Source organism: Salvelinus fontinalis, chromosome 14, assembly GCF_029448725.1.
Source record: "Salvelinus fontinalis isolate EN_2023a chromosome 14, ASM2944872v1, whole genome shotgun sequence".
Lineage (NCBI taxonomy): Eukaryota > Metazoa > Chordata > Actinopteri > Salmoniformes > Salmonidae > Salvelinus > Salvelinus fontinalis.
In genome coordinates, this window is record NC_074678.1 from 33,651,871 (window position 1) to 33,678,063 (window position 26,193).

The 26,193-nt window shown below is 42.8% G+C and overlaps 2 protein-coding genes across 4 annotated transcripts; one reads left to right on the forward strand and one right to left on the reverse strand.

Moving 5' to 3' along the window:
• The first annotated feature begins 92 nt into the window (after positions 1 to 92).
• mpnd (MPN domain containing) lies at positions 93 to 6,339 on the forward strand. 2 transcript variants are annotated; one of them, XM_055861459.1, is made up of 15 exons: positions 126 to 213; positions 321 to 430; positions 746 to 814; positions 2,062 to 2,264; positions 2,471 to 2,692; positions 2,891 to 3,002; positions 3,117 to 3,198; positions 3,286 to 3,382; positions 3,499 to 3,571; positions 3,699 to 3,775; positions 3,898 to 4,066; positions 4,178 to 4,248; positions 4,347 to 4,436; positions 5,353 to 5,445; positions 5,723 to 6,339. In XM_055861459.1, exons 3-15 carry the CDS (start codon positions 811 to 813, stop codon positions 5,807 to 5,809), a joined length of 1,380 nt encoding a protein of 459 aa, XP_055717434.1. In that variant the 5' UTR covers positions 126 to 213; positions 321 to 430; positions 746 to 810; the 3' UTR covers positions 5,810 to 6,339. The 2 variants fall into 2 exon arrangements, with proteins under 2 accessions (XP_055717433.1, XP_055717434.1); XM_055861458.1 differs by lacking the exons at positions 321 to 430; positions 746 to 814 and having other exon boundaries at positions 93 to 213.
• Positions 6,340 to 6,500: 161 nt separating this feature from the next.
• Positions 6,501 to 25,091, reverse strand: LOC129810692 (endophilin-A2-like). 2 transcript variants are annotated; one of them, XM_055861461.1, is made up of 10 exons: positions 24,791 to 25,091; positions 16,706 to 16,774; positions 15,922 to 15,994; positions 15,582 to 15,725; positions 15,353 to 15,486; positions 15,051 to 15,209; positions 11,412 to 11,515; positions 10,725 to 10,864; positions 10,421 to 10,465; positions 6,501 to 9,182 (listed from the first exon to the last, which is right to left on the reverse strand). In XM_055861461.1, exons 1-10 carry the CDS (start codon positions 24,833 to 24,835, stop codon positions 8,989 to 8,991), a joined length of 1,107 nt encoding a protein of 368 aa, XP_055717436.1. In that variant the 5' UTR covers positions 24,836 to 25,091; the 3' UTR covers positions 6,501 to 8,988. The 2 variants fall into 2 exon arrangements, with proteins under 2 accessions (XP_055717436.1, XP_055717437.1); XM_055861462.1 differs by lacking the exon at positions 10,421 to 10,465 and having other exon boundaries at positions 24,791 to 25,087.
• Between the last annotated feature and the right edge of the window lie 1,102 nt (positions 25,092 to 26,193).

Consider the following 26,193-nt stretch of genomic DNA (forward strand, 5'->3'; position numbering starts at 1 on the left):
GATCTATTGTCACAGTGAAGGTTAACTTGTAAGTGGTGGTTTTGCTGCCCCCCACAGGATTTGTTTCGGTAATTTGCTCCTTTTCGAGATAGAGGAACCTCGCAAAGGAGGAAAGAGACGAGGGGGAGCGTGGGACTGACTGTAAGAGGAGGAGATTCTCTAGTGGCTAAATATAGGGGAATTAAGGGCTAGGGATGATGCGGTTTGGACAAGGTTAACTTATTTTACATATGTTTGATTGTAAATGTGTCTTTGGCTACTTGTGGTACGTGTTTATAAATGCCAGCAATTAAATGTTTTTATTATTTTCTCTTTGCTAGAATCATCGAATGGACTGACTGGCCACGTACATAGCGGCTGTCTCAAAGCACCGAGCGACACTATCTTTCCGGAAGCAGGAATTTATAAACTGATGATCTAATTCTACCATGTAATTACTAATTTATAGAAAAATATATATTTTGACTATAACAAACTATGTCCGATACCGAGTGGACATTGCATAGTAGTAGCCGAATAGTAGCCGAGGAGACATAGGATCAGAGAAACATCGCTTTTGTTTACGGGGAGAGTGACAAGGACGGGAGTGAGAGAAAGAAAGGGGAGGGGAATTGACATTAAAGCAACACAACAAGGAAACTACACTGCAGATACAGACGCCTTCATTTTATGTTTTTGAATAATAGCTCGCCAGCCAGTGTGGCGAATTGTGTTTATTGAACCTATTCTGTGCATTGCTCTAAAGTGGCCCGAAAAGAAAACCTCTTGGCGGAGTTGGAAATAAAGCCGCTCTCCGACGCTTTCAGAGAAATGGGTGAGAATGATAAAATAGTGATTTTAATTATAATACTCGGTGAAATTAATCTCGAGCAGCAGGCCTCGTGTTGCGGAGAAATGCAGAATGACCAATGGCCAGAAAAACAACAACAAAGCGCATACATATTTAATCTACTTTTAATAGTGGTAATTAATAAAATAGCAAATGAGATCAAATCAGAAGGCTATTCTTTTGTCCCTATGGAATTTCTTCTGCGTTTTTGGTTTCTTACTAACCATACAAAAGGAAGGTGTCTCACAAAGGCTCCGGCGTTAATTAGGGGCTATCACAATTATCACAAGTGGCAACTAATTAGCTATGTCAAACATCTCTAAATGTAACATGTCCTACATATTATTACTACATTTAAACAGTGACAGTAATTTATGTGCGTCAGTGGGTGACTTCTTGACCTCAGATGTCATGACCCCTGTATTTGTATTTATTAAGGATCCCCATTAGCTGCTGCCAAGGCAGAAGCTACTTTTCCTGGGGTCCAGCAACATGAAGGCAGTTATATACAATTTAAAATATTACATTTCATAACACTTTTCACAACACATTAAGTGTGTTCCCTCAGGTCACTACTCTGCTATCACATATCTACAATACAAAATCCATGTGTACTTGTGTGTAGAGTGTGTGTCTTATGTGCCTGTGTGTGTGTTCCATAAGGTGTATTTTTATCTGCATCAGTTACCGGATGTGGAATAGAGTTCCATGTAGCCATGGCTCTATGTAGTACTGTGCACCTACCATAGTCTGTCTATTCTGGACTGTGAAGAGACCTCTGGTGGCATGTCTTGTGGGGTATGCATGCGTGTCCGAGCTGTGTGCTAGTAGTTTAAACAGACACCTCGGTGCATTCAGCATGTCAACACTTCTTACAAAAGCAAGTAGCGATGAAGTCAATCTCTCCTCCACTTTGAGCCATGAGAGATTTACATGCATATTATTAATGTTAGCTCTTTGTGTACATTTAAGGGTCAGCCATGCTGCCCTGTTCTGAGCAGTTGAGGGAATCCTTTGTTGGACTCAAGGATATAATATCTTATTTTGGATTAATGACCATCTTTGGTTCTTCATTTCATGTCAAAATCATGGCACCTTATCATGTTTTCATTTGGACATGTTTTTGTTACATTGTAATAAGAGTGGTTCCTCTCTCTGAGCTCACCTTTATATTGTATACATGGCCTACAAATGCATCATACATAACATTTAATGTGTGTGTGTGTTTTCAGGCTCTGAGCCACCCTTGTCTCCACAGGTGGTGGAGGAGGGAGGAGAGGAAGAGGAGGAGGAGCTGAGTGGAGGAGAGGAGTCTGATCTAAGGACCCCTTCAGGGCGTGGCTCCCTGCTGACTAGGCGAGGCATCACCTTGAGAGTGCTGCTGAAGGACGGCCTGGTTGAGCCTGGGGATGGAGTGCTGTCCATACACTACCTGGTAAAAATACAGTAGTTGATAGTAGATGTCTTTACATTACCTGGTAAAAAGATAACAGTAGATATTTATACACTTTCTGGTAATAACAGATTAATGTACACTACCTGAAAATACATGTTCACACACTATCTAGTAATAATGGTTATTACTAACGCTACATACGTAATAAGCCTAATTGCATCCTTCTCTACCTGTTCTCTCCCCAGGGTAAGAAGTTTGTAGGTGACCTGTTGAATGATGGGAAGATCCGCTGGGTGGAGACGGGGCAGATCTTCAATTCTCCCAGTGCCTGGGCCACACACTGCAAGCGCCTGGTCAACCCTGCCAAGAAGTCAGGCTGTGGATGGGCCTCGGTGCGCTACCGGGGCCAGAAACTAGTGCAGTACAAGACCAGCTGGCTGCACAAGTATCAGCCCAGTGCAGACATGGTGAGAAGGAGGGAGAGATGGATGGTGGTGAGGAAAAGAGCAGGGTGGAAAAGAGGGGTAGTAAAAGGAAGCGATGGAGGTTTGTTGATACGGAAACTAAAAGCTAAAAGGGGACGATGAAAGAGGGAGAGAACTGCTGTAGAAGACTGTTAGTATGAATACTAGCATCTCACACCCTCCCTCTTCCTGTGATGTCAGAGCCTGGTGAGCGAGGGAGAAGATGACGAGATGGGAGATGAGGAGGAGGAAGAGGGGAAGACGGCAGTGCCGACAGATGACAAGAACAGGAAGAACAAACCTGAGCTGCATGGTGAGATTAAATCCACCAAGAATCTCTAGAAATGGCATTATGTAATTTTAACTGTGTATAGTAGAGAGTGATATGGGAAAGGGATAGATGCATCTAATGTGCTTTCTCTTACAGATATCAGCCTTGTGCCCAGGAGAGGAGACAGAGAGCGAATCCCCGTCAGATACTGCACTCTGGGTACCAGGGATGCTGCAAGGTATAATTGTGCTCATCCTAGCCTATGTCACTGTAATGCATACAAGTAAGCTTCAACACTAATCAAACACATACTGTATATCGACAGGGATCCACACACATTGGTGGAGTTATCAGCTTTCTCAGCCATTAACAGGTTCCAGCCTTTCAATGTTGCTGTATCCAGCAACGTGCTGCTTCTCATGGTAAGCATGAGTCACACAGTGGTAGTAAGAGAGGAAATGTGAAACCGGGGTGTAGGCTACAGCTTGAATCTGTCTTATTGGGGGAAATTGACAAAAGCGTGATTGTGTGCCCTCAGGATTTCCACTGTCACCTGACCACCAGTGAGGTGGTGGGCTACCTCGGAGGACGATGGGACACTAACACACAACGTGAGTATTTCCTATAAAAGCAGAGACCGTGAGCAAACAGGACATTGTACTTCCCCTCTGACATTACAGTAACGATCTTCAACATGTATGATGTTCATGACCTGTCTGTTGTGCCCTTTGCTTGCAGTTCTGACAGTTTTAAGAGCGTTTCCCTGTCGTACACGATTGGCAGATAGAGATTCGGCCTCTGCTGTTGAAGAAGAGGTAAGTCCTACTAACACTGCTAATACCAGGATGTGGATCAACATAAGTCAATTCCATAATATGATACAATCATACATGTTTGTGTAAAATACAAATGGTCTCTTCTTCCAATTACCTTACAGATCTGCCAGAATCTGTTCATGCGAGGGCTGTCATTGGTGGGCTGGTACCACAGTCACCCTCGGGGCCCCGCCCTGCCATCCCTGCAGGACATCGACTCTCAGATGGACCACCAGCTGAGGCTCCAGGGGAGCAGTAATGGCTTCCAGCCCTGCCTGGGCATTATCTGTGGTCTGTACTGGGCAATCAGTTGGCACCAATGGGGAAAAAACTTTTCATATAGAAAATGAAAATAAATAACCAGACATTGAACTAACATTCAAATGTGCCCCTGATTTTTAGGCCCCTATTACCATGGGAACCAGGGTGTGGCGTCCACTATAACACCGTTCTGGGTAGTGCCACCCCCTGAGGTGAGTGCAGTGGTAGTACATGCCTTAATGAATAAGAACATATTCCTCTAAGACAAGGTAAACGTCTATAACACTTATCACCATTCTATCATCCACAGCAAAGGCCCAATGACTATGGCATTCCAGTGGCGGTGGAGGTGACCTATGTACAAGATAACTTCCTAACTAGTGATGTCCTGAATGAGATGGTACTGTTCGCAAACTTATACTGAAGAAAAATATAAACGCAACACGCAATAATTTCAACGGTTTTACTGAGTTACAGTTGATCAGTCAATTGAAATAAATGAATTAGGCCCTAATCTATGGATTTCACATGACTGGTTCAGGGGCGCAGCCATGGATGGGAATGGGAGTAGGCCTATGCCTACCTACTGGGGAGCCAGGCCCAGCCAATCAAAATTAGTTTTTCCCCACAAAAGGGTTTTTATTACAGAAATAAATACTCCTCAGTTTCATCAGCTGTCCGGAAGACTGTTCTTAGGCGATCCCGCGGGTGAAGAAGCTGGATGTGGAGGTCCTGGGCTGGCATGGTTACACGTGGTCACACTTGGTCTGTGGATGTGAGGCCGGTTGGACGTACTGCCAAATTCTATAAAACGACGTTGGAGGCGGCTTATGGTAGAGAAATTAACATTAAATACTCTGTCAACATTCCTGCAGTCAGCATGCCAATTGCACACTCCCTCAAAACTTGAGACATTTGTGGCATTGTGTTGTGTAACTAGACTACACATTTAAGAGTGGGCTTTTATTACCCCCCAGCACAAGGTACACCTGTGTAATGATCATGCTGTTTAATCAGCTTCTTGATATGCCACAACTGTCAGGTGGATGGATTATCTTGGCAAGGGAGAAATGCTCACTAACAGGGATGTAAACAAACTTGTGCATAACATTTGAGAGAAATACGCTTTTTGTGCATATGGAACATTTCTGGAATCTTATTTCAGCTCATGAAACATGGGACCAACACGTTACATGTTGCGTTTATATTTATGTTCAGTATAGTTATAATCATAGTAACCATACCTATGCAAATAAATTCAGTGGTAGGACATTGGCCACTTTGTCACTGTTCTATGTTCAATTATTGTTCCACAGATGCTGCTGGTGGACTTCTACAGGGCAGCCCCTGACCTGGTGCAGTTCCATCAGTTCTGGTGTCCTGATACCACCATGATGGACAAAATCAAGGTCTGTTCATTTAAGAACTCATTAACAACAGGAAACTGCATACCAACTAACTTTTTGTCATAGATATCCTATTAAATTATTCTAATTCCTTATATGCTTTTTGGCCTTTCATCTAAGGCCAGATGCTAACTTGTGATCCGTGCGCGTTATCCAAATGATCACACAAATCTCTCATTGACATCTACAGTTGTGTGAAGTTCAGGTCATACATGTTATCTCCAGTTGGGATATGTCCTACAGAGATTTCCTCCTCACCGGTTTGGTTTCTCTCCCTCAGGGCTCTCTGAGCGGCCATGCACCGAAAGACCAGGCCTATTCTCAGATCCTGGAGCATGTCTACAACCAACTCATCAACACACACTAAGCTGGAGGAGAAACAAGGTTGTGTGTATGCACTGGCTTCAAATGAAAATCTCAAATAACCTATTCCCCATATAGGTCACTACATTTGTAGGTCTCTATATAGGGAATAGGCTCTACAGAGAATAGGTTGTCATTTCTGCCCTTTGTCTGTGGCACTTCAACTGCTGCCCTGACCTCAGGCATACTGTAAGTTGGATGTGCACTGTCCTGACGGAGGAGATGGTGACTCCTGAGTCCGGAGGGCGAGTACTGCTCTCCATGGCCTTTTCTGACTGAGGTCTGTATCACTGACAATGTTTGTACAGTATGACATGTGCGTGCTGTGAATGTGTCCCCTAGCGTCTGCTGCCAGTGCTTGACGTCAGACTGTTGTTACAGAAGTTGACATGGAAATAAGGATCTTCCTCTCTTCTCTATTACCTGTGGTGTATTTATCTAAACTGTGGTCTGTGACATGTGTTAGTACTAATATGTGAACAATCCTTTGAACCCCCTGAATACCTAATACATTAAAAATACGCACTGGAACTACTTCTGTGTTTGTCTGTGTTGGTGCTTTGGAAAGAGCTACACGGCCACCTTTCGTCCCAACAACCTATTCAACATTACAAGCCAAAAACAAAGGTAAAAATAATCATTAGTGTAAAATCCACCCTCTTTACATGCATTAACATTTTGGCAGCCAGGCAGTATAAGTTGAGCATTTTATTACCAAAACATTCCATACACTCAGTGCAGAATGCTTTTTTTTCTCCATTTATTTATACAAAGATGGTAGAAGGGGGAAACGAGACAAAGGAAGTACAAATATTTTGATAATACATGACAAGATATTGCAGTTAAATTTGACATACCAAAAGTAAAAAGAAAGCTTCAACTAAAATACATTTACAATGTATTGAATAGACCTACATGCAAAGATTAATAACAAGTATTAAGGTTTTGTATATAAAAAATAATACTATTGAATACAAGAACGACCTTTAGTTTTTAAAGAGAATTCTGGTACTCCAACTGATTAGACAGAAATAACCCTTTTAAAAAAGTGTAGTGTGACACAAAGACATGCACAAATGTATGTACACCACAAAGTGCCAAGGCTGGAAATGGCAACAGAACCCTTGGTACATAAATGTATGACCATTGTAAGTAGCTTGGTTATTTTGGTTGGTAGTATTATTCCTTCCTTTCCCAACGGCACTGAAGCACCCCTAACTATGGATTCTCTGTTGGTTCTGGACTTGTGTTGGTGTGATTCAGGCAGCACCAACCTGCTCTTAACCAGTCCATCACTCCACTCTCCCATTGAAATGAACTACGAGCAGGCCTGTAAACGTATATGGAAGAGATCTAACACCAGAGTGAGGTTTTGTGACAGAGCAGAGTGGTGGATGGAGGGAGCAGCCTGGAGCAGAGAAGAGTAGCTTAAACTCATGACCATTGAAAGTAGCCTGGACCTCAACACTGAGGGGAGAGGAATATGTGAATGAAAGAGTGCACTGCAGCAAGTGCGACTCAATCACATCGCCTCCACAACTATCAATCGTGGAGGGTCTCTTAGCGCTGATAGTATGCATCTTGGTAGTAGGGGCTTTTCCTAACAGAACAATCATCACAAATAAAATAAGACTTCTGCTATATATTATTCCTTTTCCCTTTTTGTCCTGTTCTGCATCACTAACCTGTCTTTCCCTCTTTCAGTATTTACTGTATTTGACGCCCTATGCAGTCCTGTCCAGCAGCACACATACCAACTCCAGAATAGAACCCAACCCATCCTAAGAGACCCAGCGAGGAGTATGATAATCAACGGAGTAGTAAATAATACTAAATACAGGAAGAAAGTGACTGAGGTGAATGAATGCGATTTACTGATCCAAAAGATGTTCAGTTACACACACACAACGCCGCCAGCAGCATTGTCATTTATGGAGGCACTGGGACAGACAGACGGGTACTATGACAGCTAAAACCCAACACTATGTACTCTATTCTATGTGGCATGTGTTTCCTCTATTGAACAGATGATGAGACAGCGAGGAAAAGTAAAACACACAGGCTTCGTATGTTGCTAACGTCACTAAATGTGCAGAAGCCCATCCCTGGGGAAAGCGGTTTCTTCTAAATGTTAGTGTTTGACTTTGGGTCTAGTGTTCTCCTCAGGGGCTTCTGTCTCAGTAGAGGCCTATAACTAAACAAAACTTACAGGCTCTCATACGTACAGCAAAAATCTCATTTGAGGACCAAGGTGCAATTTAACAGTTTAGCTGTACATTAAAAAACAATAAACAAGGCTGAAACCAAAACAAATCAAATACACACCATTGCAAAACTAAACAATGTCTGAGGCCCTTCAAGCTCTCCTGTGGCTCAGGCATACAGGATGTACATAGCGTTGTAAATCTACTGACTGTAAATGGATCATAACTACAAGGCATTACTGTAGTTGTTTACTGAGAAGGGGAGTGGTTGTCTAAGCCTGGCCGGCAGGGGGCTCCAAGAGACGTCCAGTCAAAATCCATCATTTGGAAAGGCTGTGCAGTTGCAGTGTGTCTGACATACTTGCCTTGGAAATAGGGACTCAAGTATTCACCAGAGTCCATACTGAAATGTGGGACCTACAGAAACTTTGGATGTGACAAATTACTTTAAAAATGTCTGTAGTTATGCAAGTAAGGCTTTACAAGTTGTACAGTTTTTACAGAGTCAGAAGCAGCTAAACTGCCGATGTAAATGTATTCTGCTGCTTACCTGTATGTAATTTAACGTTAAATAATTGATTTTGAACTGTTCAATTCTAAATTAATTTCATTTGAAACTTCCCTTTCTATTGGGATATCTGTGGTTGACAGAAAACATTACTTTAAAACATTAAGTCTGCTTTAGTTCGGTTCTTCATGTCTGTGTCCGTCTGTCCGTATTTATTTTTGCTTGGGGGGCAGCGGGGGTCATATTCAAATCTCTCTTTCTCAAAACTGGAATGCGAGAAACCACCATCTTCCAATGTCCTTCCTTCAAACGTCAAGATGACAAAGTGACAAAGAGTACAAGTACGTCTGTGATGATGGCGATGATGGTAAAGATGAGGACAAAGACTCTATAATCTGTTAACTGGCTCCTCATTCCCTCCCTCACTCTCCCGTTCCCTCCATCTCTCTCATGTACTCTGTACAGCACTCCTTAATGTGTTAGGGGGACGACGATTTCCACGTAGTTGAGAGGGAAGAATCCTGATTGACCATGCAGCATGCCCTCGTACCAGTTCTCATCGATCTGATTGGTCAGGGTGATGATGTCGCCCTCCTTGAAGCCCAGCTCTCCCTCGTTCTCTGGGTCAAAGTCAAACAGGGCCTTACAGGACGGCTGTTCTGAGACTGAATGACAGAAAGAGGAGAAAGAGAGGAGAGAGGGGTGGATAACAGGGGGAGAGAAGGTTGAAAGAGTGTACATCCCTGGCAGACCAGTCCCATGTCCACTCTCTGTCCCTCCCTCCTCCTTTCGGCTGGCTGACAGAGTTGGAACAGTTTCAGACTGATTGTGGTTTTAGGTTCACACGGCACCCTGTTTGTTAGCTTGTGATTCACACTGCAGTTTGAGTATTTGGGTGGCTGGGCTGGGATATTATCACACTGCAGGCTCAGACAGTGTTAGTGAGAGACAAGACGCTGAGTGATGGAGAGATGACCTGGCCCCCTCCATATAGTCCTGTGTTGTTCTTAGCTGGGGCCTGCAAGGGTTGGGGGACTACAGTGGCTAGGACTGGAGGGGTACAGGAAGTCTGTCTATGACTCATAGTGGAACACACATGTCGGTCAGTCTCACAACACACACGCAAAAGTAGTTGACCACACACTAATGGGTGTCCAAATCCCAATGTTTTGCATCCTCTCTGTGAGACACTGCCCTGCTCCCCCTCTCCATCCCTCCATCTCTCTCAGAGCTCAGGCAGTCATGGCCATGGCTCTATCCACACACCAGGCTTTTTGTCTCAAAACAATTTCCTCTTTGTGTCAGTTTACCCCACAGGGCATGATACAGTAAATATGGGGAGGGATCCATCACAGTCTCTGCCTGGGAGATTCACTTTCATTGTTGAACACAACACATCCCCTTCCCATAAATCTAGGAGACTTACAGAGATACAACTAACCCAAAGATGTATCATATCTCTATCCTTATTCAACCCGTTTATTTACCAGCATGACGGTGAATGTAGTTAGTATCATCTAGAATAAGCTTTACAGTTACACCAGCTATCTGTATGTGACAATGATCCAGCTGACAATATGGAGTGGGTTTAGTCCAATGGTACTATTGCATTCACTGCAAGTCATTAAACGGTGTCAATCAAAAAGCTCTAGGCTTCATATCTAAAAACAATTCTGGTAAACATTTAAACCAGAGAAACAACCAAACCCAATGAAGAACCGAATCAAATTATACATTTCTCAAATATCATGTGTACAAGATGATGGATCAGTTCAATCACAGAACTTCCAAGTCGAGAGCTTTTTGATTTGACACTTGGCTCACTGATAGTATTGCATCAACCATTTCATACAGGTAGCTTGGCTGCCATCTCTCTGACAAACACTCTCACTCTCTGACTCACATTTGGTTTTCTGAAATGATAATCTGGCGTGGAGGAAGTGTAACTCTGATGATGTCATAGGAAGAGAAAAACAAGGTCAAAAGGAAACAAGGGCAACCAGCTGACAGCACCCCCCTCCTGTTCATTATCTCCACACACACACACACACACACCTCATCCTTCAACAAACACACAGTCATACTACACTGCAGAAACAGCGTGAGTGAACCTCAAAACTGGCTGCAGTAGTAGAATAAGATTGAAATAAATGGCCTTCTCTTTGATGAGCTGATGTAGACTGTAGGTAGCATGGTCCAACTGTTACCTGAGTTGCGGGAGGATGGTGTGGCAACGGAGGTCGTGTAGCCACCATTGGTTGATTGGTTGTCACATTCTCCAAAGTCAAAGATGGGTTTGGGCTTGGGCGTATACTCGCGGCGTGGTCGGTTCTGGGCCTCGTTCATCCTGAAGAGAAAGAGAGTTAGATCAACCCAGCAGGTCCAGAGACCAAAGTTAATTTCTGTTTGTTGACTCAATGTTAAAAATAGAACATTTGACATATTTGTCATTTAGCAATTACGCTTATCCAGAGGGACTTACAAGAGCAATTAGGGTTAAGTGCCTTGCTCAAGGGCACAGACAGATGTTTCACCTAGTCGGCTCAGGGATTCGAACCAGCAACCTTTTCAATTACTGTCGCAACGCTCTTAACTGCTAGGCAAGTAGGCTTACTGGCTGTAAAAAATCAAGAACTCAAAATGTACACAAGGTCAACCAGTGTGTACTGTACGCTCTGTGATTGAGGGCCTTGAATGTGTTGTTTCAGATTCACAGGAGAACACATTGACACAGATATGGAAAGGACACACATGATTGTTATGACTAGACAGGGAGAAGGGGTTGGTGAGTGGGCCTACTGTATCTGTATGACGACACTTTGGACACATAACTTGCAGTGATTGAGCAGGGAAGAAAGGTTAGGGATAGAGATGGAGGCTGCTGCATTATGTACCTGTCCCTCAATTTGTCAGAGAGCTCGTCCAGAATCTGTGTGGCCTGTCTGTGGTACTGCAGCTGGGACTCCACCAGAGACGACAGCTGGCTCACCTGTTCTATCTGCACAGACACACACACAGAGAGCAGGCTATGGTTACTGACTGTACACACTCACACACAAACAGAGATACAAGCATGCACTCAGTCACGTACACAGAGACACACGCACAACGACCCAGCCCATGGTCACACTTGATACACACATGAGTAATAACAATGGCATTCCCCTGGATACCAAGTATTACACTGTGGTTAATGTGTAATCTGTCTAATGGTAAGTGAGAGCAGTACTGTAAATTAGATAAACAAAAAGTTATGAAATACATTTTACCAAGACAAATATGATTATTCATCTTCTGAATCGTTCAGTGTGATCTGTCTCTAATATATATCAAAAAGTCAAATGTCGTAACCTAATAAAGAAATGCTACAAAAATTATTTCCAGCAAGCTATTCTAGTCTAGCCTTTTCTACATGGTACTCCAAGAGCTAAATAGCGGTATTTAATGAGAGAGGCCAGTAGAGCACAGGAGCTTGCGTATTGCACAAGAGACAGAGGCTATAATTTAGAAGATTATTATGCATAACCCATCATTAATTAGCCTAATATAAAAGGCTAATACTGCATTGAATGTATTACCTGAAAGAGGTAGGCTAGGACATCTATATGTAGGGCTATATACTGTATCACTCTAGAACAGGATTATCTATTTTGGATGCTATTTTAATGGAGTTGACTGCACGAGAGTCCTCGCGCTGGCACTGATTTAAAGCAACAATATTCGAGTGATAGGCTGTTTTTAAACTCTGCAGCTGCAATGAAAAAAAATATTTTCTTTACAATTAAAAAACAAGGTGACTCCCTAAAGCCAGATGGATGGGTAAATTACTGCAACATAGGCTAATCTGCAGCAAATGTAGGCCTACCTGTCACAAGAAAAAAAGTGACCATGATGAGATGATAGGTCTACATGCATTGTGAACTGCTGCTCCATACTGAGATGGGCTGTCTGTCATGCAGAGGCTGTATAGAAGCCAGATTGACAGTGCATTTGGAAAGTATTCAGACCCCTTGACTTTTTCCACATTTTGTTACATTACAGCCTTATTCTAAAATGGATTTAATAAATAAAAATCCTCAGCAACCTACACACAATACCTCATAATTACAAAGCGAAAACAAGTTTTTAATAACTATTTGCTAATTTATATAAAAATAAAAAAAAGAGGACCCTTTGCTATGAGACTCAAAATTGAGCTCAGGTACATCCTGTTTCCATTAACCACCCTTGAGATGTTTCTACAAATTGATTGGAGTCCACCTGTGGTAAATTCTATTGATTGGACATGATTTGGAAAGGCACACACCTGTCTGTATAAGTTCCCACAGTTGACAATGTATGTCAGAACAAAAACCAAGACATGAGGTTGAAGGAATTGTCTGTAGAGCTCTGTGACAGGATGTGTCAAGGCACAGATCTGGTGAAGGGTACCAAAACATTTCTGCAGCATTGAAGGTCCCCAAGAACACATGGAAGGGGTACAGGAAGAAGATTGGAACCACCAAGACTCTTCCTAGAGCTGTATGCCCGGGTAACTGAGCAATCGGGGGAGAAGGGCATTGGTCAGGGAGGTGCTCAAGAACCAGATGGTCACTCTGACAGAGCTCTAGAGTTCCTCTGTGGAGATGGGAGAACCTTCCAGAAGGACAACCATCTCTGCAGCACTCCACCAATCAAGGATTTATGGTAGAGTGGCCAGACGGAAGCCACTCCTTGGTAAAAGGCACATGACAGCCCGCTTGGAGTTTGCCAAAGGCACCTAAAGACTCTCAAACCATGAGAAACAAGATTTTATGTTCTGATGAAACCAAGATTGAACTCTTTGGCCTGAATGCCAAGCGTCACGTCTGGAGGAAACCTAGCACCATTCCTACGGTGAAGCATGGTGGTGGCAGCATCATCCTTAATGAAAACCGTACCCAGAGTGCTCAGGACCTCAGACAGGGGTGACGGTTCACCTTCCAACAAGACAACGACTCTAAGCACACAGCCAAGACAATGCAGGAGTGGCTTTGGGACAAGTCTCTGAATGTCCTTGAGTGGCCCAGCCAGAGCCCGGACTTGAACCCGATCGAACATCTCTGGAGAGACCTGAAAATAGCTGTGCGGCAATGCTCCCCATCCAACCTGACAAAGCTTGAGAGGATCTGCACGGAAGAATGGGAGAAACTACCCAAATACAGGTATGCCAAGCTTGTAGCGTCATACCCAAGAAGACTTGAAACTGTAATCTCTGCCAAACAAAGTATTGAGTAAAGGGTCTGAATACTTATAGTATGTAAATGTGATATTTCAGTTTTATATCATTTCTAAAAAAAGCTCAAATTTCTAAAAACCTGTTATTGCTTTGTTATTATGGGGTGTTGTGTGTAGATTGATGAGGTAAAAAAAAGATTTAATCAATTTTAGAATAAGGCTGTAATCTAACAAAATGTGGAAAAAGTAAACAGGTCTGAATACTTTCCGAAGGCACTGTAGGCATCACCAATACGTCCCACAGTTGTGTCAGGTTGGCTGGATATCCTTTGGGTGGTGGACCATTCTTGATACACACGGGAAAGCATGATAAACACAGCAGCGTTGCAGTTCTTGACACAAACCATACCCCGCTCAAAGGATTTAAATCTTTTGTCTTGCACATTCACCCTCTGAATGGCACACATACACAATCGTTGTCTCAATTGTATCGAGGCTTAAAAATCCTTCTTTAACCTGTCTCCTTCCCTTCATCTACACTGATTGAAGTGGATTTAACAACATCAATAAGGGAACATAGCTTTCACCTGGGTTCACCTGGTCAGTCTATGTCATGGAAAGAGCTGGTGTTCTTAATGTTTTGTATACTCAGATTACTTTAGTCTAAGACTGCCACCATTGAAGTCATTTGTGGTGATCAGGGGTGTTGTACAAAACAAAGTCATCAGCGATTGTGTTCTGGCCCAACACATCGGTTCCGGACCAATCACGGCCTCGAATGTGTTCACATTTGGTGAAGTGTCGGGACTCAGATCATGACTCACGGAGAAGCAACTAACATCCGTGGGCATGGCGTAGTGTTTGGCAGGAGCAAGGAGTCTGGGTAGCCAAGCAAGAGGTTAGGACCATTGGTTTTCTTAGAGGATTATCTATTAACATTATTTTACTCATTGGTCAAAAGATGCGTTTTTGATTGGACACCCTTTATAAACCCTCCAGAGAAGGGCGGGTAGGGATAACCACAGTTAACATAGGCCACAAAGCTGATTAACGCTGTACATAGATGATATTTCATGTTGACCTAAGTTGGTTCATGCTGCAGGTGACACTCTTGTTATGGTGGAGAAGTGTGGATTTAAACAGTAAATCTAATTGAACAAATTACCTTTAGCCCATAGATCGCACCGCTTGCCCCCAACGGAACTGGTCTCTGTCACTGAGCAATCAGACCGATAATGAAATCACAAACATCAGATTGATGCTAGGCTGGGTATTCCCATTGACATTGTGAATGTTATGAAGGGACAGGCCCACACCTACAGACAGGTACTACTTACGTCAGTCTCCAGTATGTTGTACATGCTGATCTCAGCCACCTCTTTAGACTCGTGGAACTTCTCCAGGGCCTGTCTCAGCTCCTCATCTGGTATTTTCCCTTGGCGCTTCTTCTTATAGTCGTAGTCCAGACGCCTTCCCTCCAGCTTCTTCAGATGGTGCTGGGGGACGGGAGGAGGAAGAGGAGGAGAAGAGATGGGTAGATGAGGAGAGGGATGTAACTCACATTCAGTTAAAACTAGAGAGATGGCAAAGAAGTTGAGTTTTAGCAACAGATAGATAAGCGTGTAACGTGATACAGTACCTGTATCTCTCGGAGGTCCTTGTCACACAGGTTTTGTAATGGATCAATGAAGTTCTGTTTGACGTCGATGTCTAAAGAGTCCTTCACCTCCGCCAGCCTCTTCATGGTCTCCCCCGCATCTACTAGAGCCCCACCTGACACAGAGCAAAAGCAGACGCTGAGTCACAAGTGATTAAATTCACAACTCCACAAAACAGATACCATCTATGCACTGACAGACACAACGTACCAAAGTTGGTTTCCTCCCCTAGGTCCCGGCCGTACTTGACCATACACTCTCCCAGCAGGCCCTCAGCTTGGGGATAGCCTGGGTTCTTCACCTGGCCTCTGATCTTAGACACAGTGTTCAACATAGACAGCTTTGCCCGTGACGCTGAGAGGGATGGAGAAAGGGAGACAGTGAGAGGGAGGGATGGAGAGGTGGCAGTTATAGGACTTGTGTTCAAGCTACCTTATATCTGTGATATAGTACAAAATCAATATTTTACCACCAATTACACACTTTCTATACATTTTAATTGAAGGTCTAATTAAGACACTAAGAATCCCTTTCTGGTCCATTGCTTTACCTGGGTTAGGCTGCAGGTACTCTGAGGTTTTAGATATGACTTCCACCACAGCCTTGCTGGTCACATCTACTTTCTATAAAACACAGGGGAGGGGACGTCACTAACAACCACAACGAAATATGGAACACAATGTCTTTGCTTTAATTTCTTCCAAATCTTTTATTTGCGATGAGACTAGTTTCCAAATAGGCAATGAAAAAGATGATGAAATATTATCACTTCACTAATTGTACTGTTAAATGAAACTGACTTTGTAAAACAACCAAAGTTTATTCAGTGCAGGTGTGTACAATAGACCACTTAAGTGACGTCTTTTTCTGTTGATTGCTGGACTCCATGACAGTTGGCTGAAGCAGCAAAGGCAGGTGCGCTGCCACTCTATGTATCTATTCACAGGGCTCCCCTATGAATACTATACTGACATACTGTCACAGCGTGCAAACAGACTGCTCACTAACAGCTGCCTCTTCACTTCAGTCCACAGCTATGCATGATGCAACACTCCCTTCTAGTGCATGGTTGTCTAGACTCTATGGTCATATGTAAGTAAGGTGAACGAGACTGTATTATTAACATCATCACTACTGCATTATGTAACACTGTAGGGCATATCTATTCATGCACTGTGTTGTTGGGCTACATGTGTCTGGTTGTGTTAACTTATTAGCCTATGTCCTGATGCCTTTCTGTTAACCTGTAAATATATTTGCCTAATATATAGAATTCTAACTTTACTACTCTACTTCAGGTAACGGTAATTCATGTACAGTCAGAGGCATTATACCCTTTCCAAATCTTTGAAGTCTTCATCCAGTTTCGTTCCCTCTGCACCGCCAACCTTCTCACTGACCATCTGCACAGAGAGAGTGGGAGAGAAAAGCGTCATTATTAAACAATACATATGCCGTTCTTGAGAGCGAATCAGAAAGATCCCTCAACAGATGTGATCGTTTTCTTACTCTGTCAGAAAATACAGATGGCCAGTTCCGCCATTCACCCAGTAATGTTCTAATCGTGAAGGTAACAGTTGAATCTTAACTGACATCAGTCTGTACTGACTGACACCATCAAACAACCCTCTAGGAAACAAAAGTAGAGTTCTTCTTTATTCTCACAGATACACCCGTGCATAAATAAATACAGGCTTGTCTGGATATGACAATTGTAGATCACTGGAGCCTACAGTACAGAATTTGAGGTGGAATTATGTCTATACAGTAAAAGGACCAGATGCTAGAATCCTGTACAATATATTTGATCCTCTATAATGACCATGTACTGTAGGGTAGTGAATCACCTCATAACTGTAAACATCAGATATAGGACATTTCTCACATTCAGTTCAACATGTTGGAACTTGTTGTGTAAGACACCAATACGTGCAGGCCACCCAGCATTAAATGTAGCCTACAGGTTTACCTTCTCCCGCTATCTACCCCCCTGTGGAAAAAGACTGCTTTACATGTCTGCACTTTAAAGGGATACTTCGGGCTTTTGGCAATGAGGCCCTATATCTACTTCCCCAGAGTTAGATGAACTAGTGGATACCATTTTTATGTCTCTCGGCCCAGTATGAAGGAAGTTAAAGGTAGTCGCGAGCCAATGCTAACTAGCGTTAGCATAATGACTGGAAGTCTATGGGTATCTGCTAGCATGCTAACGCTAGTTAGCAACTGCACTAGCGCTAGTTAGCAACTTCCTGCAAACTGCATGCAGACATACAAATGCTATACACGAGTTCATCTGACTCTGGGGAAGTAGATAAAGGGCCTCAACAACAAAAAAGAAGCCCTCTCTCTACCGCACTTCTCTCCCTCAGTTTTGCTTCCCAGTTCCTCCCTCATAAAATGTCTCTCAACTTCACTACTTGGCTATATATAGGGGGACTACAATACAGTATGTAGTAACGTCAACATTCCAACTCAATTTCAGCTTTGACCTGCTGCAAGTACCATATGATGACCATGACACCATAACATCACAGTGATGCAATAACATTTTCACTCTCTTGATATTTCATTTGAATCTAGCTGCCAGTGCTTTGATACCTGTGTTGTAATTGTTTTTCATGGCAAAAATTAAAACACAAAGCAGACCAAACTCTTTGGTCCTTTAAAAACCTGCTGTATGTAAAATATTGTGTGCTATAGCTTGGAATATAAATACATGTGACTCTGAATGATGTTTGTTTCCAACATTAGGGCTGTTATTCTAAAGATGTTAAATCTGCTTCATGTTTTGTTTCCTTGCCATGACACTAACGAGTTTCGCAATACTGGTATCTTCCCCACCCTTCAAAACATACAGGGAAACTGTATATCTTGATTCTACCCCTTTCTGGATTTTGTAAATTTTTTATAATGACAATACCTAAATGTTTTTGAAGTGACGTACACCGCTATCCTAATTGAAAGTATATGCACTCTTTTATGAAGAAACTTTAGGATTCACATTCAACATTTTTTATGCTACGTACTGTATTCTGACATCCCAGTTTAAAAACTTCCCCATCATATCCCAAGAGCTTGAATACTTTTTCGTTCCCCATAGGCTACCGGTAATTCCTTGACATTCAAGTAGCCTACATTTCTCTCCCTTCTGCCATGTCAGTCCTAAATATGTTAGGGAGGTCTAGCTAACCCAGTTATGACCAGGAGAAAAACAACTGCCTGTGGGGACAAAGGGACGGTTCTGCAGCATACACTGCCAGTGGCAAGGCACAACATCTACCCACTACTCCTGTCCCACTGCCTGAGGGGCTTCACTCTAACAAGAGGAGTATAGGCTATTTGCATTTCTACCTCTCAGCCCTGGGAGAGGGATAATCATTGAAAGCCTTTCCTTGTGCAAATGTCACATTGTAGACTAATTAGGCTATAGGACTTTGGTGAGTGCAGCAGGTCGCCTACCTTTAGATTACAGTAATAAACTGTGGTATGTATGAGGTAAACATGATACCCTCTGGCTCCGTAGGACTGTTCTAACTTCAGGTTGAGAGCTTCAAGTTCCTTGGTGTCCACATCACCAACAAACTATCATGGTCCAAACACACAAAGACAGTCGTGAAGAGGGCACGACAAAGCCTATTCCCCATCAGGAGACTGAAAAGATTTGGCATGGGTCGTCAGATCCTCAAAAGGTTCTACAGCTGCACCATCGAGAGCATCCTGACTGGTTGCATCACCGCCTGGTATGGCAACTGCTCGGCCTCCGACGGCAAGGCACTATAGAGGGTAGTGCGTACGGCCCAGTACATCACTGGGGCCAAGCTTCCTGCCATCCGGGACCTCTATACCAGGCGGTGTCAGAGGAAGGCCCTAAAAATTGTCAAAGACTCCAGCCACCCGTGTCATAGACTGTTCTCTCTGCTACCGCATGGTGTAACAGTTTAACTTTAGTCCGTCCCCTCGCCCCGACCCGGGCGCCAACCAGGGACCTTCTGCACACATCAACAACTGACACCCACGAAGCATCGTTACCCATCGCTCCACAAAAGCCGCGGCCCTTGCAGAGCAAGGGGAACCACTACTTCAAGGTCTCAAAGCGAGTGACGTAACCGAATTGAAACACTATTAGCGCGCACCACCGCTAACTAGCTAGTCATTTCACATCCGTTACACTCACCCCCCTTTCGACCTCCTCCTTTTCCGCAGCAACCAGTGATCCGGGTCAACAGCATCAATGTAACAGTTTAACTTTACGTCCGTCCCATCGACCCGGGCGCGAACCAGGGACCTTCTGCACACATCAACTACTGACACCCACGAAGCATCGTTACCCATCGCTCCACAAAGGCCGCGGCTCTTGCAGAGCAAGAGGAACCACTACTTCAAGGAGCAAGTGGCGTCACCGATTGAAAGGCTATTAGCGCACACCACCGCTAACTAGCTAGCCATTTCACATCCGTTACAATGGCAAGCGGTACCGGAGTGCCAAGTCTGGGTCTAAAAGGCTTCTTAACAGCTTCTACCCCCAAGCCATAAGACTCCTGAACAGCTAATCAAAGGGATACCCAGACCCCTCTTTTACGCTGCTGCTAATCTCTGTTTATTATTTATGCATAGTCACTAACTCTATCTACATGTACATATTACCTCGACTAACCGGTGCCCCCGCACATTGACTCTGTAGCGGTACCCCCTGTATATAGCCTCGCTATTGTTATTTTACTGCTGCTGTTTAATGATTTGTTACTTTTTACTTAACACTTTTTTTCTTAACTTCTTAAAGCATTGTTGGTTAAGGGCTTGTAAGTAAGCATTTCACTGTAAGGTCTACACCTGTTGTATTCTGCGCATGTGACAAATAACATTTGATTTGATTAACATTCACTATAGTCACAGAAAGTGAGGTTGGTGAGAGTAAACTTACTGACATGATGTAGCGTTTGGTTTTACTTACTGAAACAGTTCAAAATGAGTTACGCCTATATACTTCAGGGGGGAGGACACGATTGGTACATTCTGTGCCCATTAATACAAACCACATGGGGGTGATAAAAAATATAAACGCAACATGTAAAGTGTTTGTCCCATGTTTCAAGGGATGAAATAAAAGATCCCAGAAATGTTCCATACGCACGGAGCATTTCTCCTTTGACAATATAATCCATCCACCTGACAGGTGTGGCATATCAAGAACCTTGTGCTGGGGACAATAAAAGGACACTAAAATGTGTAATTGTCATCACACAACAGAATGCCACAGATGTCTCAAGTTTTGAGGGAGCGTACAATTGGCATGCTGACTGCAGGAATGTCCACCAGAGCTGTTGTCAAATAATTGAATGTTAATTTCTCTACCAAAAGCCGCCTCCAATGTTGTTTTAGAGAATTTGGTAGTACTTCCAACCTGCCTCATAACTGCAGACCACGTGTAACAACGCCCGCCCAGGACCTCCACATCCAGCTCCTTTACCTGCAGGGTCGTCTGAGGCCAGCCACCCGGACAACTGATGAAACTCTGGGTTTGCACAACGGATTTCCTGCACAAACTGTCAGAATCTGTCTGAGGGAAGCTACTCTGTGTGCTCGTCCTCCTCCACAGGGTCTTGACCTGACTGCAGTTCAGCGTCGTAACTTCAGTTGGTAAAAGCTCACCTTCAATGGCCACTGGCACGCTGGAGAAGTGTGCTATTCAAGGATGAATCCACTGTAAACTGTACCGGGCAGATGACAGACATGTGGGCGAGCGGTTTGCTGATGTCAACGTTGTGAACAGAGTGCAGTGGGGTTATGGCATGGGCAGGCATAAGCTACAGACAACAAACAACTGCATTTTATTGATGGAAATTTTAATGCAGAGATACTGTGACGAGATCCTGGGCCCATTGTCATGCCATTCACCTGCTGCCATCACATCATGTTTCAGCATGATAATGCATGGCTCCTTGTTGCAAGGATCTGTACACCAAAATATGAAACATTTGGTTGGGATACTCTGGATCAAGGTGTACAACAGGATGTTCCAGTTTCTGATCCACGCCCATATCTTTTAAAAGGTATCTGTGACCAACAGATACATATCTGTATTCCCAGTCATGTGAAATCCATAGATTGCGACCTAATGAATTAATTTACATTGACTGATTTAATTACATCAACTGTAACTCTGTAAAATCTAGCATGTTGCGTTTTAAATTTTGTTCAGTGTATGTACTTCATAGTACCAGTTGTTGCTACAGACGTGTACACTGCTTTTACAGTGAGTGTCAGATCTGACGAGTAGAAATAGACACCCAGCAAATAGAGTGCTGACTTCCTGTGCATGCCAAGCTACCGATTCCCCACATAACGTGTAAACCAGAGAATGGATCATCTGAACATACACAGTATCTGGGGTAGAAAGTCCACTGACTGAGGGATGAGGAAAGTGACTCATATAGAGGAATCTGAATGGGGACGAAGAGGAGCCACAACGACAGTGCAAGAGCTAATAGAATCAGTGTCTAAGGCAATGGTGTTAGCCCATAAAAATGTGTTTGCTTTATACCAACAGGTGGGGAAATGGTGTGTTCAGCTCTTGCTAGCCACAAAACTGCTACTGTGGCAAAACATGGATGGTGGCTGTGCTTTTATAGGCCTAAAATATGTTGAGGGGAATAATGAGTGGCGCAGCGGTCTAAGGTACTGCATCTCAGTGCTAGAGGCATCACTACAGACACCCTGGTTCGAATCCAGGCTGTATCACAACCGGCTGTGATTGGGAGTCCCATAGGGCGGCGCACAATTGGCCCAGCGTCATCCGGGTTTGGCCGGTGTAGGCCGTCATTGTAAATAAAATAAAAATAATAACTGACCTGCCTAGTTAAATGAAAGGTAAAAAAATATATTTTAAAATAAAAATAAATTTGAATAAAAACAATATAAAAAAGACATTCACAAAAATACATTTTGAAAAAGTAACCCTACAGCTGAATGTTTTATATATTTAGTATATATTAAAAAAATACATAACCGCCACAGATTGTCTTGAAAGTAACGCGTAAATCTCCACCTGAAAAAGATATAGCTTTATTTAATAGAAATCTTCACAGAAATGTAGTCACATTTTAGTTATGCAGTGAGGCAGACACACAAGGCCACATACGTGCCGGCTACTGCTAGCTAGATAACGAGGGAGGAGAGCACAACACTGACGCCTGAAAATAGCATCTCTTTTACAGAGAATGGTGTGATTGTAATTTATTGGGAGAGAGACAGCTGTAGTGAGTCAGCTGCCTCCTTAACAATGGGCCAACCACTGCCAGGCTTTCTCCTTTTACACAACATTATAGAAAAAGATCTAATAACTGTCTGAAACCTGAATGGATCATAAACTGGCGTAATTGACCGTGAAGGGATAAAGGCAGTGAAGGACTTCGTAACACTGCTGGCAAAATAGACATGATACACCTATACATTTGGATCATGAAGTATGTATTTTGCTAATAGACCTATGTGAGATTATGCAGAAAAATACTATCCATGAGTTCATCTGACTCTGGGGAAGTAGATCAAGGGCGTCTGCCAAAATCCTGAAGTATCCCTTTAACCTTTTGAGCTGCATACGATCCTTCAGTTAGCCACTCCCTTGTGAGTGAATATGATAGGATCAGCCATCTGCAGACTCCACTCTGACCCACCATTTCCTCTAACATTCCCACCAACTTCCCTGTACATATTGCAAAGTATGCTGCTAGTGCAGGACAATGAAAGGCATTTCATTCAGATATTAAGTCAGATTAAGTATTATCTATGATACATGGTGCATGTGTGTAAACAAGTTGAATGTTTAGGCCATGTTTTGGAAATGTGTCAAAGGGGGGCAGTAAGTTAAAAAAACATGGGCGTGTGGGGTGCTGCATATATTATCTAAAGCCAACTTCCTGCATTCCATAAGTGCAGAAAAAAGTTCTGTTGAAAAAACAATAATAATCCTACAATTAGGCCTATTTCCAATCACATGCCATCATTGGTAGTAACGTCCCTGCGTGCTCTGAATAAGCATGTTATTTTGTGCCTTGCAAGGGAGCGTAATTTATTGTTGTCATCTGGCATTATTGACTCCTATGGAGTTTGCCAAGAAACCAATCCAATCTGGGAAAGCACTGCCTCATTCCTCTCTCTTCACCCCCTGTAAAACATGCACATACAAACACTGCAGTTCTGCCTCTCCATTTTCTCTTGCACTTTATTTCCATCTTCCCAATGGATTGACTCTTTTCCCACTTTCTCTCACCTACGGGGATCTACACTTGCTCCTAACAGGAAGTCGGGGTAGAAAGCAAATGGATTTTCTGCAGAGATCAGCAGGAAGAGTGACTCAAAAGTCTATTTTAATAATCAGCAACCAGAACTGAGATCAGACAGGGAGGGCTCCAACTAAACTGATGATTAAAAAAAAAAAAAAAAATGAAATTAACTACAAAAGAGAAACAATGTGTAAAAATGTATTATTTGATCAATACTTTTATAAAGAGATTTCCTATGCCATACAAGGCAGTTACTACCAACACCAAGCTACACAAAATCAATATCCCCAGGGCATACATAACCTAGTGCCTTCAAACAACTCTGGACATCGAAGACAGTTACTGCAATTTTTCCATTGTTCCCCTCTAATCAGGGACTGATTTAGACCTGGACACCAGACTGTGTGCAATTAATTATTTTTGGTAGTACAGAAAACCAGCATGCGCCGGACCTCGCAGGGCAAGAGTTGAATACCCCTGGCATTGTAGGACAAATGTGTTACTTTAAGGTGTGCATCCGCCCCTAGCATGCCTGTTGAGTGACAGCCTTGACACATGCACTGTGTAGTTAACGGTAGACTAAGTATCCCAGCTGTGCACTAGGATTGGATACCTGAAAAAGGTGTTTCTTGGTGATTCTAAGCACACAAAAGGCAGCTAATTAGCTGGCTAAACGTTAACTTGTCAAGTTTATCAAGGCATTATTTTGAAAGGCAAATTAAATCAAATGAAAGGCAAATGAAATCATAATGACATAGGTAGCTTACTATTTTCTTTTCTTAAGAATGTCTGTCTAGCTAGTGTGTAAGGAAAGTAGCTAACTAACTATCAAGAGAACTATTTAACCCGCTAATAGACGCATACAAGTAAATGCAAGCTAACGTTAGCTAGCTAATTTAGCAAACTATTACTTTATCTTGAACCCGTTGATTGCTAACGTTATAGCTATAACATTAGCTAATACTTATTTAAACCAATGTGTTAGTTATAGACGGACATGCAAACAAATACTATTACAGAACTTCAGAAGTGTATAAAAAGTAACTAGATAAGTTAACTAGCTGGCCACATGCTACCTAGCTATGTTTACTAGCTACAGTAACAGTTATTCTGAGGGGAGGAAAGTTGTTCGCTAACCTGGCTGGCTTTATAAAACTGCTTCTTGAAGCCCGCTACTGACATCTTGGAGCCGGACTGTTTCAATTTTGCAGTAAATTGAAGTTGAGAATAACTAGCTATTACGCAAAATTGTTAACTAGTACGCCGTGGTCATAAGATTGCGCTACCGTCGTTCAGTCAGGAGACGCCAAATGTCTGATTGCTGACCACGTCAACGAGGATTTCATGCGGACCGCGGTTGTACAAGCACGCAGATCTCTATAAGTGCAGATCGGTATTGAAAGCCTCTAGTAATACGTAGCTATGAGCATATCCACACAGTGTACACTTTTGCAAAATTGCACCAAGCGGTCAATCCCTGCACTGCACATTCCACAGTTTGCAGATGGTCTCTCCATAAACAAGTACGCAGCGCCCACTATCGCACAGAAGAGGAACAGGCCAATCAATACAATAGGTTCTATGTTCACTTTCCACCCCCCACAGGGTGCCAGAAGTGTTCTTCGATAGTTTTCTAGACGTGCGTTGTTGTCTCCAGCACTTTTAGGCTAGTTTTGAGATACATTTTGAGCAGTGGAGGGTAGTGGGAGGAGCTATAGGAGGACATACTAATTGTAATGGCTGGAATGGAATCAATTGGAATGGAGTCAAACATGTGGTTTCCAAATGTTTCTCTTTGATACCGTTCCATTTATTCAATTCCACCCATTACAATGAGCCCGTTCTTCTATAGCTCCTCCCACCAGCCACCATTGATTTTTAGATACCCCTACCCGAGGTGTAATGCAACAGAACCATATTTTTCTATATCTCTGAGGTCTCCCATATATTAAATGGATGGTTGTGTGAAAATATTTTACTGCAAAAGTGGTTAAATTTATAGATATTGTGGGGTGGACCAAATATGCTCATGTAACCCAATATTGCTGGTAGCTGTTCAATAGACAACTTCCCAAGTCAAATTTGCTCTCATTCAGTGCTGTATGGTCATGCCTGACAAAAACACATATAGTATCACCATCCATGTTGTGGCTATTGTAATCTGCTATAAAACACCCACCAAACTAAAACAGTGCAGAATAATGCCTGGCTGGAGGGAGGTGCGCCACATAAACACATGTGACTCAATATTTCAATCTCTGATATTGCTCATATGTGAAATACAACTATTCAGCTGTCTACCCTACATACACAAACAAACAGCATTAGAATATCTTCATGCATCTTGGAAATATAGACCTGGAAACACACAGATAGAATAGGCAGAAATATCAACTATGAATATTTATGATGAACTTCCCTTTTTGGTAGCTGTTCAATAGACACACTTCCAAGTCACATTTTCTCTCATCCAGTGATGTATGATCCTGCCTGACAAAAATGCATACTGTTACACGTTTTTTTAAATGTTTTGGCTATTG

What these genes read in the sequence shown, in the direction of transcription:
- mpnd (XM_055861458.1), top strand. An exon ending in ATGGGACACTAACACACAAC is followed by an intron (nt 3,572 to 3,698) that starts GTGAGTATTTCC and finishes CTTTGCTTGCAG; the next exon opens with TTCTGACAGTTTTAAGAGCG. An exon ending in CCTCTGCTGTTGAAGAAGAG is followed by an intron (nt 3,776 to 3,897) that starts GTAAGTCCTACT and finishes ATTACCTTACAG; the next exon opens with ATCTGCCAGAATCTGTTCAT.
- LOC129810692 (XM_055861461.1), bottom strand. Translation starts at nt 24,835, where the DNA reads ATGTCAGTAGCGGGCTTCAAGAAGCAGTTTTATAAAGCCAGCCAG. An exon ending in AGTTTTATAAAGCCAGCCAG is followed by an intron (nt 16,775 to 24,790) that starts GTTAGCGAACAA and finishes CTCTCTGTGCAG; the next exon opens with ATGGTCAGTGAGAAGGTTGG. An exon ending in AGGGGAGGAAACCAACTTTG is followed by an intron (nt 15,487 to 15,581) that starts GTACGTTGTGTC and finishes GCTCTGTGTCAG; the next exon opens with GTGGGGCTCTAGTAGATGCG.